We start from the raw sequence: 18,437 nt of genomic DNA, 5'->3' as shown, positions 1-18,437 counted from the left end.
GTAGGCTTCAGGCACTAGTTCATATGCACCGAAGATGGATTTTTTTCACCTCCTCATATGTCCCAGATACCTCCTCCGGTAGTGATGCAAACACTTCACCCGCCCTACTTACCAGCTTTGTTTGAATCAATAATACCCACATGTCCAGTGGCCATTTCATTTGTTTAGCCCCCTTCTCAAATGAAACGAAAAATGCTTCTACCTACTTCTCATCAAACCTTGGCAATGCTTGGACATATTTAAATAGATTCCCACCAAGCCTTCAACTTTGACGTTCTTTCTCACTATCCTCATCACTGTCGGGAAACTGTACGTTTCCCTTTACGTCTGCCAATTTTAACTGACTGTCATGTTTCATGGCCATTTTCTGAAGTTCAATCTGTCTCTCTTTATCTTTTTCCCTGATCTGTATCTCCCTTTGTCTTTCTTTTTGGTCTGCTCGGGCTATTCTTTCTTTTCTTCTTCTCTCTCCTTTCCTTTTTCGTCTCTCCCTCTTTCTTTTTCTTCCCTATCTCTTTCTCTCTCTCTTTCGTTTTCCTCTCTATCTCTTTCGTATTCAAGCTGCTTTAATTCTTTCTCATGCTCCATTTGTTTAAGTTATAACTGAATTTTTGCCATTTCCATGAATCAAATTGTATCTCAGGCAACTTTAAATGCTTAGCCACTGCCATAATTACCTCATCTTTGTGCATTTGTCAGGTAATGTTAACTGCAATGTTTTTGCCAAATCTAACAGTCTGCTTTTAGTCTCTGTCCGTAAGGTACTGCGTGTAACCGTGTCCACCCCCAAAAACTTCAGAGCCTCTGAAGGAGCCATTGTCCACAACACACTCCCTACTTAACTGAAATACCACACCTGAAAATCAACCACAATTTGCTCACATCTCACCGTCTTTATGTTCACAAAGCCAATCCAATAGATAGACTTTTATCCCTGACGAGCCCCCAATTTGTTATGGGCCAGGGTTTAGAGAACCCCAAAGTGTATCATGGAGGTCTCCTGACCCACAACTTTTAATAGATTGTGGTATGGGGAGCACACAGTCCACTCCACAGGTGTGGTACAGCAGAAATGGAGAAGTATTTTTTAAAGGAAAACAATGTTTATTCTATGAACTCAAGTTAACCTTTTCAAAATATACAATGACCATCTTACCAACCATCAATTCAAAAACAACCCCCAAAGAGTACAGCACTAAGTAATCCTTTAAGCTTTGCCTGGTATGGAGGGTGCTAGCTATGAAGAAAGGTTCAGTAGATTAGGATTGTTTTCATTGGAAAGACGGAGGTTGAGGGGGGACCTGATTGAGGTCTACAAAATTATGAGAGGTATGGACAGGGTGGATAGCGGCAAGCTTTTTCCAAGAGTGGGGTGTCAGTTACAAGGGGTCACGATTTCAAGGTGAGAGGGGGAAAGTTTAAGGGAGATGTGCGTGGAAAGTTTTTTATGCAGAGGATAGTGGGTGCCTGGAACGCTTTACCAGCGGAGGTGGTAGAGGCGGGCACGATAGCATCATTTAAAAGGCATCTAGACAGGTATATGAACGGGCGGGAAGAGAGGGAAAATAGGAGACAGGTTTAGATAAAGGATCTGGATCGGCGTAGGCTGGGAGGGCCGAAGGGCCTGTTCCTGTGCTGTAATTTTCTTTGTTCTTTGTTCTTTAACATCCATAAGACTTAAAACACCTTTTACCAGCAGCACATCTGGTTAAAGTAGGATCGATTTACAGTCTTTAGATTACAGAGAGAGATCCATACACCTTCTGGCTGTGACTGCAGCTACCCAGCTCTGGAAACGAAACTAAAACACACCCTGCAGCAAACAGCCTAAAACAAAAGTAAAAAGCTGACAGGCATCCCAGCTCCACCCAATCTCTGACATCACTGCAGTAATAAACACCCATTTCGTAAAGGTACTCTCACATGACAATGGGCCGAATGTGTGGGACAAACATTTAAGCAGGGAATGCAGAAACAAACCACAGGTTCGCTGGGGACTCCACTGATGTGTTTCTTGTGATTATGGGGGCCTTTAATCTGCATATAAATTGGGTGATTCAAATTAGTCACAGTGCAATAGAGGAGGAATACAAATTAGCAAGAAAAAGCAATGGAACTGAGGATTGGAAACAGCTTAAAATTCAGCAAAGGCAGATCAAGTGATTGATTAAGATGGGGGAAATACAATTTGAAAGTAATCTGGCGGTGAACATAAAAAAGTTTCTATAGGTATATAAAGAGAAAAATATTAATAAAAACTAACATAGGCCCCTACAGTCAGAAACAAGGAAATTCATAACAGGAACAAAGAAATGGCTGAGAAACTAGATTCGTACTTTGGTTCCGTCTTCACAAAGGAAGACGTAAATCATATACCAAAAGTTCTGAGGAGCACATGTTTTAGTGAGGAGCTGAAGGAAACTAGTATTAGTAAAGAAAATAGTAGATCCAATGATGGTAATTTTCAAAATTTCTTTGGACTCTGGAATGGTTCCTATAGATTGGACGGTAGCGAATGTAACCCTAAAATTCAAAAAGGGAGTTAGAGAGAAAACTATAGAACAGTGAGTCTAACGTTGGTAGTAGGGAAGTTGCTGGAGTCCATTATCAAGGATTTCATAGCACAGCATATGGAAAGCAATGGTCGCTTGCCTGGATCCTTACAGTCACCATACCAGGTAAGACCCTTGTTTAAAGTACATTAGAGACCTAGATAGTTCAGAACAGTCAGGGATAATTTCATGGTCACCATTACTGAGACTAGCTTTCATTGCCACATTTATTCATTCTATTTAAATTCCATCAGCTGCCATGGTCCCCAGAGGATTAGCCTCGCCCTCTGGATTATCTGACTCGGGACATTACCACTATGCCACCATGTTGCTCCACCCACTTAATTTATGAAGTGTCATATTCGACACTAAGCATGATCACTGTTTCTCTCTCCACAGATGCTGCCAGACCTGCTGATTAATTTCAGAACTTTTAGTGTTTTGCTTTTATATCAGACTAGATTTAATCTGTTTTTAACTTAAAGGTTAAACATACAGCATCCAAATTGTTATTACAAATCTGTATAGGCATTGTAGAGGTCTTTAAAAATATTAAACTAATAATTAAATAATGGTGATAGGTTCAAGGAGCTTAGTGTTGGACCTCGAGGAATGTAAGAATGGGCATCCAACCTCTCAAAGTGATTCTGTCAGTCAAGGCTGATTTAATAACCTCCAATTATCAGCCTTATTTCCTTATCCCCTAAAAAAAACATCTTTCAATCCGTTTCTAAATTTTCAGTTGACAAGCTCAACTGAATATTGTGGGCAGAGAGTTTCAGATGTCCTTTGTGTGGAGAAGTGCTTCCTGGCATCAGCCTAAATGGCTTAGCTGTAATATTATGTTTCTTGGTTTCAGACTCTCCACGAGAGCAAATCCTTTAATCATGTAAAGCTGGAGCATCATCAATGGTCGCACAACATCCACCCTTTTGTAACATCCCCCTTTCCATTGACCTGCTTCTTTTTTCAATCTGTCCACTAGATTTTAGTGATCTGCACACAAACCCCGAAAGCTATTTCTCTGCCACAGTTCGCAGCTTCTCTGGATTGAGCAAATATTCCTGATCTATCTTCCTTTGGTCTGAAGTGGATGTCCTCATAGTTCCCAGGTTAAATTCCATCTGCCACAGTTTCTCCACTCACTCTCAATGTTGTCCCTTTTGCAATTTTCTGTTCCTATCTACATAATTAATCTAGTTTGCAAACTTGGAAATATGATTCTCTAATTCCATTTGAGTAATTTTGTAAATATAGTGAAAATATGAAGCCCCAGAAAGGATCTTTAGCTGACTTCCTTTCCTTCTTTTTTATAAATTTAGAGGAGCCAATTAATTTTCTTTTCCAATTAAGGAGAAATTTAGTGTGGCCAATCCACCTAATCTGCACATCTTTAGGTTGTGGGGGTGAAACCCACGCAGACACGGGGAGAATGTGCAAACCCCACACGGACAGTGACCCAAGGCCAGGCTTTGAACCTGGGTCCTCAGTGCCGCAGTCCCAGTGCTAACCACTGCACCACATGCCACCCTCAGATTTCCTTTCCTAAGGGACATTAGTGAACCAGATGGGTTTTTACATCAATAGTTTGTGATTCTCATTAGACTTTTATTCTAGATTTTTATGGAATTCAAATTTATTCATCTTCCATTCAAACCCAGGTCCCCAGTGTATTGCCCTGGGTCTCCAATCCAGTGACAATATCACATCCCCATTTCCCCATTTCCCTTTGTCTGAACTGAATCCCTATCTATGTCAATATTTTGGGAGGATTCTCCGTTTGCCAACAACAAAATCGCAAAATTGGGTGGAGAATGGGTTCCAACGCCAAAATCGCGGTGGGTGCCGATTTGATGCCAAATGGCCATTCTCCGTCACCTCGAAGCGATGTCAATGCATACCGGAACACACGTACAGTAAACACCGTTTGCATATCATCAGCAGGCCAACCCAGTATTCTCCAGGGCATCCATTTCAATGTGGACCGAGCCCACCAGAATGCTCGGGAAGCGGGGTTCGCCACCATCAACGGGATACCCCGTGTCCAGCGGGTGATTGATGGGATACATCTCCCCCTCCGAGCACCTGCAGATAACAGGCAACTCTACACCAACTGAAAGGGGTTCCACTTGATGAACGTGCAGCTGATATGTGACGCATCATACACGTTTGTATCCTGTAAGGATTATTAAATCCTTTTAATAAAAGTATTAAACAGTCCGACTCATGCAGCCCAGTGGGTGGGTAGCTGGTGGCCTCAGTGGCCAGGGTACCCGGCCATGGCAGCCGGCATGGGTGCCAGAATGTGGGGCAGGGTGGGGATTTGGCTGCCCTCCTCATTGGGTGGGGTAGGGTTACAAGTGTGTGGGACGAGGGTCAGTGCCAGGAGCAGAGCGCTGCCTGCTCACCCTGGCCGCCCTGAGGAGGTCGTGCAGATTCTTATGGCACTGATGGCCGGACGGTATTGCTGGTGGTGCTCTTGGCCTCTGCCATCTGCACCCAAACACGACAAACAGCAACAGCTGGCAACCTTCTTCCCGGGCCGGTGTACAGGGTCATCCGCCTCTGCTCCACCGCGTCCAGGAGGGTCTCCAGGTCGGCGTCGGTGAAGCGTGGAGCGGCTGTCCTTGTTGCCATCTTGTTGGCTGGGATGGTGTGTGTGGGGAGTGCAGTGTGTATCTGCGGCTGCAGCTTGTCAGCCTCCTGAGTGTCGATCACTAAATTGGCGAATCAGGCACCATTTCCCATTAGAATCGATTGTGTTCCACGTGGCGCGGTGCTAGTCCCTTAACAGTAACAGAATTGTTCCAGGTGCAGCGCCAGTTTTGCTATTGTGTAGGTCCACGAATTCTGCGTTGGCATCCACACTTATCTCAGAAAGAGAGAGTCCCGCCGCTTATCTCTCATTCCATGTAATTTCATTTTGGATGCCATAGAACATATAGAACATAGAACAGTACAGCACAGAACAGGCCCTTCGGCCCTCGATGTTGGGCCGAGCAATGATCACCCTACTCAAACCCACGCTATACCCGTAACCCAACAACCCCCCCTTAACCTTACTTTTTAGGACACTACGGCCAATTTATCATGGCCAATCCACCTAACCCGCACATCTTTGGACTGTGGGAGGAAACCAGAGCACCCGGAGGAAACCCACGCACACAGGGGGAGGACGTGCAGACTCCGCACAGACAGTGACCCAGCCGGGTATCGAACCTGGGACCCTGGAGCTGTGAAGCATTTATGCTAACCACCATGCTACCCTGCTGCCCTAAAATAGATATGTTGCAAAATCTGAGAAATTAACTTCCAAAGATGTGCACGCTAGGTGGATTGGTTCTGCTAAATTGCCCCTTAGTGTCCAAAAATGTGTAGGTTAGATGGGGTTACAGGGATAGGATGGGGGAGTGGGTCTGAGTAGCATGCACTGAGAGGGTTGGTGCAGACTCAATGGGCAGAATGTCCTCCTTCTGCACTGTAGGAATTCTATGGTTCGAAAGCATATTCTTTGGAGAGAATTGATTGAAGTATTCAAAATGTTGAAGGGACCAAACAGTGGACTCGTAAACAGATTAATTGAGTTGGATACATTAAACAGAGTGAGCAAGCATAAAGTTAGGAGAAGTTTGAGGAGATTTTTGTTTTCCCAGAAAGTCATTTAACTTTGAAATAAGTTGCAAGCTCATGCAGTGAATGCAGATTTTATGCAAATATTCAAACAAGAGCAGGTCCTGTTCCCGGAGATTCCTGATATCACTGAGTACTAAAGGTAAATGAGATGTTGGGTAATTTTCTTCATAGTCATCCGTAATCTCTTGGACCTCATTTCCATTGCCTTTTGCAGTCAGAGAGGAATCTCCCAGAATTTTCCCAGGATTGGCCCAAGGTTTTTGCAATCTGCTTTTTTACCCTGCCAGACTATGAAATAGCCAGAGTGGGGCATTGGGAATTATATTATCAAGTTCCATGAAGGCTGAATGAGATAGACCTGATGGAGCAATTGCTCTTTTATGTATATTTGGAGATATTTTTAAAATATGTGATATTAATATTATTTTTATACTTCACAGGTTTGTCACCCTTGGTTGCTTGTTCATGGTATGCATATCAAATTGTCTTAGAACATTATGACCCCATAATGCCAAAGTAAGTATATAATTTCAATATTGGTACTTATTATTGTTGACTGGTGTAATGATGTACATTGACAGACTATAGAAACACAAGGGCGCCTATTGTTCCATCCTTGAACCGCACTTTGGGAAATCAGACCATAAGACGGTGCTCCATCTCCCGGCATACCAGCAGATACTCAAGCGGGAGAATCCAGCTAAGAAGGTTGTGCAGTGCTGGTCCGAGGAAATAGAAGAGCTCTTACGTGACTGCTTAGAGACAGTGGACTGGTCCATATTTAAGAACTCAGCGACCAACTTAAATGAGTATGCCACCACCGTCACAGACTTAATCAGCAAATGTGTGGACGACTGCATGCCAAATAAAGCAGTATGTACGTCCCTCAACCGGAAACCATGGCTCAGTCGCGAGATTGAGTCCCTACTGAAGGACAGCTCTGATGCGTTCAAGTCAGACGACCCTGACCTATACAAGAAATCCAGGTACGACCTCCACAAAGCCATTCGAGATGCCAAGAGAGAATATCAAACCAAGCGAGAGTCGCAGACAGAATCTCGGCGGTTGTGGCAAGGACTAAATAACATAACGGCCTACAAAGGCTATGACAGGTGAGGACCTTGAGAGGATTGTTATCACTAAGGAGTGATGGGCAAGCTAATGGGGCTAAAGGTAGACAAGTGTCCTGGCCCTGATGGAATGCATCCCAGAGTGCTAAAAGAGATGGCTAGGGAAATTGCAGATGCACTAGTGATAATTTACCGAAATTCACTAGACTCTGGGGTGGTCCCGGTGGATTGGAAATTAGCAAACGTGACGCCACTGTTCAAAAAAGGAGGTAGGCAGAAAGCAGGAAATTATAGGCCAGTGAGCTTAACTTCGGTAGTAGGGAAGATGCTGGAATCTATCATCAAGGAAGAAATTGCGAGGCATCTGGATAGAAATTGTCCCATTGGGCAGACGCAGCATGGGTTCGTAAAGGGCAGGTCATGCCTAAGTAATTTAGTGGAATTTTTTGAGGACATTACCAGTGCAGTAGATAACGGGGAGCCAATGGATGTGGTATATCTGGATTTCCAGAAAGCCTTTGACAAGGTGCCACACAAAAGGTTGCTGCATAAGATAAAGATGCATGGCATTAAGGGTAAAGTAGTAGCATGGATAGAGGATTGGTTAATTAATAGAAAGCAAAGAGTTGGGGATAAATGGGTGTTTCTCTGGTTGGCAATCAGCAGCAAGTGGTGTCCCTCAGGGATCCGTGTTGGGCCCACAATTGTTCACAATTTACATAGATGATTTGGAGTTGGGGACCAAGGGCAATGTGTCCAAGTTTGCAGATGACACTAAGATGAGTGGTAAAGCGAAAAGTGCAGAGGATACTGGAAGTCTGCAGAGGGATTTGGATAGGTTAAGTGAATGGGCTCGGGTCTGGCAGATGGAATACAATGTTGACAAATGTGAGGTTATCCATTTTGGTAGGAATAACAGCAAACGGGATTATTATTTAAACGATAAAATATTAAAGCATGCCGCTGTTCAGAGAGACTTGGGTGTGCTAGTGCATGAGTCACAGAAGGTTGGTTTACAAGTGCAACAGGTGATTAAGAAGGCAAATGGAATTTTGTCCTTCATTGCTAGAGGGATGGAGTTTAAGACTAGGGAGGTTATGTTGCAATTATATAAGGTGTTAGTGCGGCCACACCTGGAGTATTGTGTTCAGTTTTGGTCTCCTTACTTGAGAAAGGACGTACTGGCGCTGGAGGGTGTGCAGAGGAGATTCACTAGGTTAATCTCAGAGCTGAAGGGGTTGGATTATGAGTAGAGGTTGAGTAGACTGGGACTGTACTCGTTGGAATTTAGAAGGATGAGGGGGGATCTTATAGAAACATTAAAAATTATGAAGGGAATAGATAGGATAGATGCGGGCAGGTTGTTTCCACTGGCGGGTGACAGCAGAACTAGGGGACATAGCCTCAAATAAGGGGAAGTAGATTAGGACTGAGTTTAGGAGGAACTTCTTCACCCAAAGGGTTGTGAATCTATGGAATTCCTTGCCCAGTGAAGCAGTTGAGGCTCCTTCATTACATGTTTTTAAGGTAAAGATAGATAGTTTTTTGAAGAATAAAGGGATTAAGGGTTATGGTGTTCGGGCCGGAAAGTGGAGCTGAGTCCACAAAAGATCAGCCATGATCTAATTGAATGGCGGAGCAGGCTCGAGGGGCCAGATGGCCTACTCCTGCTCCTAGTTCTTATGTTCTTATTAAAGCAAAGCCGAGCAGTATCTTGGGCAGCAGCGCACCCCTCCCCAATTAACTCAATGCATTCTGTGCTCGGTTCGAGCAGGTAACCAACAATCCACTGTCGAGTCCCCCAGCAGCCCATAACTCACCTACCCCAGAATGAGCCCCAATTATCCAGGAAACCAAAACCCTCCCTCCTGCACCATCCCTGTAGCCACATGTCAACTCCTCTCTCTCCTTATTTCTCACTTCGCTAGCACGTGGCACGGGTAACAACCCAGAGATAACAACTCTGTTTGTCCTAGCTCTCAGCTTCCACCCTAGCTCCCTGAATTTCTGTCTCAAATCCCCATCTCTCTTCCTACCTATGTCGTTGGTACCTATGTGGACCACGACTTGGGGCTGCTCCCCCTCTCCCTTAAGGATCCCAAAAATGGTTAGGGACCTATGCTGTGAAGCATTTATGCTAACCACCATTTTGATCCGAATGATCCGATGTTCATCCAGCTCCAGCTCCAGGTCCCTAACGCGGTTCTCGAGAAGCTGGAGTTCCCGCAGATGTAGTCAGCAGGGACACTCGAGGTGACCCTTTCCTCCCACATTCTGCAGGAGGAACGTTCAACTGCCCTAACCTCCATTCCCACTGAACTAACTTCCCAACTACTGAATACTGAAAACTATATTTAAAAAAAACTTGTTAGTTTAGCAATCCGACGGACAAAACTTTTTTTTTTGGTTAGAGGAGGAGGATGGGTGGGAGACAGTACGTAAGTAGTGTTTCGGGTAAAGCTGCCACTCGAGAACAGCCCCTTGATCCACTGCAATTCGCATGCCGTCACAACCGGTCCACAACAGGCACCATTTCCCTGGCCCTAAACTCACCCCTAGAGCATCTCGACAATAAGGACTCCTACATCAGACTCTTATTTATTGACAACAGCTCCGCCTTCAACACCATAATCCCAGCCAAGCTCATATCAAAGCTCCAAAACCTAGGATTTGGCTCCCCACTCTGCAGCTGGATCCTCAACTTTCTGAGCCACAGACCACAATCAGTAAGAATGAACACCAACACCTCCTCCACAATAGTCCTCAATACCAGGGCTCCGCAAGGCTGCGTACTTAGCCCCCAACTCTATTCCATGTACACATCACTGCATGGCAAAATTTGGTTCCAACTCCATCTACAAGTTTGCTGACGATACAATCATAGTGGGCCGGATCTCGAATAACGACGAGTCAGAATGCAGGAGGGAGATAGAGAACCTTGTGGAGTGGTGTAGCGACAACAATCTCTTCCTCAATGTCAGCAAAACTAAAGAGCTGGTCATTGACTTCAGGAAGCAAAGTACTGTACACACCCCTGTCAGCATCAACGGGGCCGAGGTGGAGATGGTTAGCAGTTTCAAATTCCTAGGGGTGCACATCTCCAAATATCTATCCTGGTCCACTCACGTCGACGCTACCACCAAGAAAGCACGACAGCGCCTATACTTCCTCAGGAAACTAAGGAAATTCGGCATGTCCGCATTAACCCTTACCAACTTTTACAGATGCACTATAGAAAGGATCCTATCGGGCTGCATCACAGCCTGGTATGGCAACTGCTCGGCCCAGGACCGCAAGAAACTTTAGAGAGTCGTGATCACAGCCCAGTCCATCACACGAACCTGCCTCCCATCCATGGACTCCATCTACATCCTCCCGCTGCCTGGGGAAAGCGGGCAGCATAATCAAAGATCCCTCCCACCCGGCTTACTCACTCTTCCAACTTCTTCCATCGGGCAGGAGATACAGAAGTCTGAGAACACGCATGAACAGACTCAAAACCAGCTTCTTCCCCGCTGTTACCAGACTCTGAAATGACCCTCTTATGGACTGACCTCATTAACATTACACCCCTGTATGCTTCACCAGATGCTGGTGCTTATGTAGTTACATTGTACTTCGTCAGTGTTTCCCACCCCACCTCCTCCTCTAACCAAAAAAAAACCACGGTTGTTGGGAAGCGGGAGCAGGGGCCTGTCGTGAAGGTGAGTGAGTGCCTTTAAATTTGCTTACCTTTCAGCGGTAGCAGGGTTTGAGGGAATATCAGGTAAGCTCTTCCTTTCTTTTTCTTGTTTTTTTAAAAATCTAGAGGTGATGTCAGGGAAGGCAGTACAATGCTCCTCCTGCAGAATGTTTGAGGTGAGGGACGCCGTCAGTGTCCCTGCTGATTTCATCTGTGGGGAGTGCACCCAACTCCAGCTCCTCAAAAACCGTGTTAGGGACCTGGAGCTTGAGCTGGATGAACTTCGGATCATTCGGGAGGCAGAGCGGGTCATAGATAGGAGCTTCAGGAAAGTAGTTACACCAAAGACTGGAGATAGATGGGTAACTGTAAGAGGGGCTGGGAAGAAGCAGTCAGTGCAGGGACCCCCTGCGGTCGTTCCCCTGAGTAACAAGTATACCGTTTTGGATACTTGTGGGGGGGACGACTTACCAGGGGTAAGCCATGGGGTACGGGCCTCTGGCACGGAGTCTGTCCCTGTTGCTCAGAAGGGAAGAGGGGAAAGGAGTAGAACATTAGTAATTGGGTACTCAATAGTCAGGGGCACAGATAGGAGATTTTGTGGGAGCGAGAGAGACTCACGTTTGGTATGTTGCCTCCCAGGTGCAAGCGTACGTGATGTCTCGGATCGTGTTTTCCGGGTCCTTAAGGGGGAGGGGGAGCAGCCCCAAGTCATAGTCCACATTGGCACTAACGACATAGGTAGGAAAGGGGACAAGGATGTCAGGCAGGCCTTTAGGGAGCTAGGATGGAAGCTCAGAGCGAGAACAAACAGAGTTGTTATCTCTGGGTTGTTGCCCGTGCCACGTGATAGTGAGATGAGGAATAGGGAGAGAGAGCAATTAAACACGTGGCTACAGGGATGGTGCAGGCGGGAGGGATTCAGATTTCTGGATAACTGGGGCTCTTTCTGGGGAAGGTGGGACCTCTATAGACAGGATGGTCTACATCTGAACCTGAGGGGCACCAATATCCTGGGGGGGAGATTTGTTAGTGCTCTTTGGGGGGGTTTAAACTAATTCAGCAGGGGCATGGGAACCTGGATTGTAGTTTTGGGGTGCGAGAGATTGAGAGTATAGAGGTCAGGAGCACAGATTTGACTTCGCAGGAGGGTGCCAGTGTTCAGGTAGGTGGTTTGAAGTGTGTCTACTTCAATGCCAGGAGTATACGAAATAAGGTAGGGGAACTGGCAGCATGGGTTGGTACCTGGGACTTCGATGTTGTGGCCATTTCAGAGACATGGATAGAGCAGGGACAGGAATGGTTGTTGCAGGTTCCGGGGTTTAGGTGTTTTAGTAAGGTCAGAGAAGGGGGCAAAAGAGGGGGAGGTGTGGCGCTGCTAGTCAAGGGCAGTATTACGGTGGCGGAAAGGATGCTAGATGGGGACTCTTCTTCCGAGGTAGTATGGGCTGAGGTTAGAAACAGGAAAGGAGAGGTCACCCTGTTGGGAGTTTTCTATAGGCCACCTAATAGTTCTAGGGATGTAGAGGAAAGGATGGCGAAGATGATTCTGGAAAAGAGCGAAAGTAACAGGGTAGTTGTTATGGGAGACTTTAACTTTCCAAATATTGACTGGAAAAGATATAGTTCGAGTACATTAGATGGGTCGTTCTTTGTACAATGTGTGCAGGAGGGTTTCCTGACACAATATGTTGACAGGCCAACAAGAGGTGCGGCCATATTGGATTTGGTTTTGGGTAATGAACCAGGCCAGGTGTTAGATCTGGAGGTAGGTGAGCACTTTGGAAACAGTGACCACAATTCGGTGACCTTTACGTTAGTGATGGAAAGGGATAAGTATACCCCGCAGGGCAAGAGTTATAGCTGGAGGAAGGGCAATTATGATGCCATTAGATATGACTTAGGATGTGTAGGTTGGAAAAGTAGGCTGCAAGGGTTGGGCACACTGGATATGTGGAGCTTGTTCAAGGAACAGCTATTGCATGTTCTTGATAAGTATGTACCAGTCAGGCAGGGAGGAAGGGGTCGAGCGAGGGAACCGTGGTTTACCAAAGAAGTGGAATGTCTTGTTAAGAGGAAGAAGGAGGCCTATGTGAAGATAAGGTGTGAAGTTTCAGTTGGGGCGCTTGATAGTTACAAGGAAGCGAGGAAGGATCTAAAGAGAGAGCTGAGACGAGCAAGGAGGGGACATGAGAAGTCTTTGGCAGGTAGGATCAAGGAAAACCCAAAAGCTTTCTATAGGTATGTCAGGAATAAAAGAATGACTAGGGTAAGAGTAGGGCCAGTCAAGGACAGTGGTGGGAAGTTGTGTGTGGAGGCTGAGGAGATAAGCGAGATACTAAATGAATACTTTTCGTCAGTATTCACTGAGGAAAAAGATAATATTGTGGAGGAGAATGCTGAGACCCAGGCTATTAGAATAGATGGCATTGAGATGCGTAGGGAAGAAGTGTTGGCAATTCTGGACAAGGTGAAAATAGATAAGTCCCCGGGGCCTGATGGGATTTATCCTAGGATTCTCTGGGAAGCCAGGGAAGAGATTGCTGAGCCTTTGGCTTTGATTTTTACGTCATCATTGGCTACAGGAATAGTGCCAGAGGACTGGAGGATAGCAAATGTGGTCCCTTTGTTCAAGAAGGGGAGTAGAGATAACCCCGGTAACTATAGGCCGGTGAGCCTAACGTCCGTGGTGGGTAAAGTCTTGGAGAGGATTATAAAAGATACAATTTATAATCATCTAGATAGGAATAATATGATTAGGGATAGTCAGCATGGTTTTGTGAAGGGTAGGTCATGCCTCACAAACCTTATCGAGTTCTTTGAGAAGGTGACTGAACAGTTAGACGAGGGTAGAGCAGTTGATGTGGCGTATATGGATTTCAGTAAAGCGTTTGATAAGGTTCCCCACGGTCGGCTATTGCAGAAAATACGGAGGCTGGGGATTGAGGGTGATTTTGAGATGTGGATCAGAAATTGGCTAGTTGAAAGAAGACAGAGAGTGGTAGTTGATGGGAAATGTTCAGAATGGAGTTCAGTTACGAGTGGCGCACCACAAGGATCTGTTCTGGGGCCGTTGCTGTTTGTCATTTTTATAAATGACCTAGAGGAGGGCGCAGAAGGATGGGTGAGTAAATTTGCAGACAACACTAAAGTCGGTGGAGTTGTAGACAGTGCGGAAGGATGTTGCAGGTTACAGAGGGACATAGATAAGCTGCAGAGCTGGGCTGAGAGGTGGCAAATGGAGTTTAATGTGGAGAAGTGTGAGGTGATTCACTTTGGAAAAAATAACAGGAATGCGGAATATTTGGCTAATGGTAAAATTCTTGGTAGTGTGGATGAGCAGAGGGATCTCGGTGTCCATGTACATAGATCCCTGAAAGTTGCCACCCAGGTTGATAGGGTTGTGAAGAAGGCCTATGGTGTGTTGGCCTTTATTGGTAGAGACATTGAGTTCCGGAGCCATGAGGTCATGTTGCAGTTGTACAAAACTCTAGTACGGCCGCATTTGGAGTATTGCGTACAGTTCTGGTCGCCTCATTATAGGAAGGACGTGGAAGCTTTGGAACGGGTGCAGAGGAGATTTACCAGGATGTTGCCTGGTATGGAGGGAAAATCTTATGAGGAAAGGCTGATGGACTTGAGGTTGTTTTCGTTAGAGAGAAGAAGGTTACGAGGTGACTTAATAGAGGCATACAAAATGATCAGAAGGTTAGATAGGGTGGACAGCGAGAGCCTTCTCCCGCGGATGGAGGTGGCTAGCATGAGGGGACATAGCCTTAAATTGAGGGGTAATAGATATAGGACAGAGGTCAGAGGTGGGTTTTTTACGCAAAGAGTGGTGAGGCCGTGGAATGCCCTACCTGCAACAGTAGTGAACTCGCCAACATTGAGGGCATTTAAAAGTTTATTGGATAAGCATATGGATGATAAGGGCATAGTGTAGGTTAGATGGCCTTTAGCTTTTTTCCATGTCGGTGCAACATCGAGGGCCGAAGGGCCTGTACTGCGCTGTATCGTTCTATGTCTATGTTCTCTGTTCATTGTGTACCTTGTGTTGCCCTATTATGTATTTTCTTTTATTCCCTTTTCTTCCCATGTACTTAATGATCTGTTGAGCTGCTCGCAGGAAAATACTTTTCACTGTACCTCGGTACACATGACAATAAACAAATCCAATCCAATCCACAAAAGGTATTTATTAATTAGAAAAACTATCCTGACCTCATGGCCCACACCCAGTCCAGGACTCTACCCCTGGGATGATTACCCACTCTCGGTCTCTATTGGTCCCTCAAGACAGGTGAGCCTCTTCTGCTGGGTTGCCCTTAAAGGGTCAATCACCACAAAATGCCACAACTGGCTCAACCTTTTCATATGATTTCTTGACCTGTGGCTTTTACTTCAGCTCAGTGAAGTGTGCAAAGATTTTTTTTGCATAGTGATAAAAAATGACGACACTGTATTTTACAAGTTGTGATCTGATTGTTCTTTGTGTTCCCACATTACTGAACACAATGGGAGTAAAGATTATAAATATTCATTATAAATAAAAATGAGGAAATAAACATTGTGACAAATTCTTTGAGGGACTGATGGAATCGCCAGTAAGATAGCAAAGACTAGTTTATGTCAGGTTTCTATTATTTCTGTGATTTTGAGAGTAACCCAGTAAAGGACTGAACGTGTGACTGTGATCCAGTGGCTCAGTCAGGCTCGCTGGAGAAAATACTGGAAATGTTCAGCAGCTGAGACAGATCAGTGGAGAGAAGAAAGAGTTAATGGGCAGGATTCGAATGCAGGAGAAAGTTTGGGCGCAGGAAAGAGAGTTAAACATTGCAAATTGTCAGAGGGTCAGAAAGCTGAAGTGATCGTGCCAACGTTAAGAGTTTACTGGGCCATGTTATGAGGCACACAGTAAACCACCATGCAGATGTTGGTTGAGTCATTTAATAATCAACTGAGTTTTTAATCATGAATTCTGGCTTTAACAGTCAGGACAGGGGTTTGGCAGCTGCTTAGAATTTCCGTATCTCCAAGATGAGCACAACAAAAAGTCAGCGATCAACGAAACTCCCAGGCTGGAAAGCATTAATACATTGACATTTTGTAACTGCTTGCCTGTTTGTGTGAAAGACTTCTGTTTGCAACATATTTGTTCTGAGAGCCTAATTTCCCTGCAACATAGGTGATTATCAGCTTTTTAGAAGTCATTGGACCTGCCCTGGACTTTACTCACCCTGGTCTCAACTTCCCTTGCTGTCAGCCTCCTCTACTGCATGGGAGCAATCTCTGCAGCTATAACATGGACCTCTGACGAGGAAGAACAGGAACAGTCACACCCGTAACAGCATGAGCAAAGTCAACTGCACCAATAGCACCAGAAACAGGAGCATCAACAACACCAACAACAACCCTGCTTCCTCCACAGCCTTGTGCCTCTCCATGGGATGGAGGGGATGGGTAAAGAGGTAAGAGTCGCAGCACAGCCTATAGAAGCAGTCAGCTTTCTCAACTTGAAGGAGCAACAGTTCATCAGGCTCCGACCTCTGTGGCATTGCTGCTGACACCTGCAACCTCCTGGAACCAAGTAGATCACCACAACCCTGAATTTCCTCACCACTTCCTTCTTCCAGGGATCTGCTGATAACATCTCCACTGCCCACAAGTAGATCTGCCAAATGATCAATGTCAATTTTGCCAAGAATGCCACATATGCCACTTTGACACTGATGCGGCCAGTCAGGCATAAATTAAACTGTGGTTGACAGGGCCCTCAACCGTGTCTGACCGAACTCCTGTGTTTCTGTCCTCACACTTTCCCCACCCTGCCGGAACTATGATCGGGTCTGGCTTGTCCTTACTTTTCACCCTACTGGCCTCCACATTTAAAGGATCATCCACTTCCATTTCCGTCAATTCTTCCATGATGCCACCACTAAATATATCTCCGCGTCACCACCCATGTCAGCATTGTGTAAGGACTGCTTCCTCCGTGGCATCCTAGTCCACTGTTCCATCACCTCCAACACCACAATCTTCTCCTGCAGCATCTTCCCATGCAATCACAGAAGGTGCAACATCTGCCACTTTACCTTCTCCCTCCTCTCATCCAAGGCCCCAAATACTCATTTTAGGTGAAGGATCATTTCACTTCCACCTCTTTCAATTTAGTCAACTCTTTTTTCTGCTCCCAATGTGATCTCCTCTACACTGGGGAGACTAAACGCAGACTGGGTCACTGCGTTCCATCAGTCGGCAAGCACAACTCCTCCTTTCCTATTACTTGCCATTTTAATTCACCATCTTGCTCCCATGCCCACATTCCCATCCTTGGCCTGCTGCATTGTTCCAGTGAAGCCCAACATAAACTGAAGGAGTAGCTCCTCATCTTCTGATTGGTCACTTTACAGCCTTTTGGCCTTAACATTAAGTTTAGCAACTTCAGACCATGAACTCTCTCCTCCATTGTGATTTTTTATTTCCAAACCCTTCCCCCACAGAGCCATTTGTAACTTGTTTTGTCTCACAGAGCACTGACGTTTGTTCATGCCATTGTTAGTATCCTCTTCACTCTTTAATGCTCCCGTTGTCTTGTGTCCATTACATCCTTCTCAATTTCATCTGAGCTCCCACCTATCTCTGACCTTCTATTCTGCCCCATCATCGTCACCCCCCTCCTCCCAATTTATAATCCATCACCTTTCTGCTCCTCATCAGCTGCAAAGAAGTCAGGTGGAACATAGAACATAGAACATAGAACGATACAGCGCAGTACAGGCCCTTCGGCCCTCGATGTTGCACCGACATGGAAAAAAACTAAAGGCCATCTAACCTACACTATGCCCTTATCATCCATATGCTTATCCAATAAACTTTTAAATGCCCTCAATGTTGGCGAGTTCACTACTGTTGCAGGTAGGGCATTCCACGGCCTCACCACTCTTTGCGTAAAAAACCCACCTCTGACCTCTGTCCTATATCTATTACCCCTCAATTTAAGGCTATGTCCCCTCGTGCTAGCCACCTCCATCCGCGGGAGAAGGCTCTCACTGTCCACCCTATCTAACCCTCTGATCATTTTGTATGCCTCTATTAAGTCACCTCTTAACCTTCTTCTCTCTAACGAAAACAACCTCAAGTCCATCAGCCTTTCCTCATAAGATTTTCCCTCCATACCAGGCAACTTCCTGGTAAATCTCCTCTGCACCCGTTCCAAGGCTTCCACGTCCTTCCTATAATGAGGCGACCAGAACTGTACGCAATACTCCAAATGCGGCCGTACTAGAGTTTTGTACAACTGCAACATGACCTCATGGCTCCGGAACTCAATCCCTCTACCAATAAAGGCCAACACACCATAGGCCTTCTTCACAACCCTATCAACCTGGGTGGCAACTTTCAGGGATCTATGTACATGGACACCGAGATCCCTCTGCTCATCCACACTACCAAGAATTTTACCATTAGCCAAATATTCCGCATTCCTGTTATTCTTTCCAA

At 45.6% G+C, this 18,437-nt stretch overlaps 1 protein-coding gene across 1 annotated transcript in view; it reads left to right on the top strand.

The window, feature by feature from the left end:
* Positions 1-18,437, top strand: part of LOC119977496 (claudin-10-like) — a 98,679-nt gene that overhangs the window by 23,780 nt on the left and 56,462 nt on the right. Inside the window, exon 3 of the mRNA XM_038818531.1 lies at positions 6,626-6,701. Within this exon, the coding sequence (XP_038674459.1) occupies positions 6,626-6,701 (76 nt within the window). The remainder of the gene's footprint in view (positions 1-6,625; positions 6,702-18,437) is intronic.

This window comes from Scyliorhinus canicula, chromosome 14, assembly GCF_902713615.1.
Source record: "Scyliorhinus canicula chromosome 14, sScyCan1.1, whole genome shotgun sequence".
NCBI classification, from domain to species: domain Eukaryota; kingdom Metazoa; phylum Chordata; class Chondrichthyes; order Carcharhiniformes; family Scyliorhinidae; genus Scyliorhinus; species Scyliorhinus canicula.
This window is presented reverse-complemented; position numbering and strand designations above follow the sequence as displayed.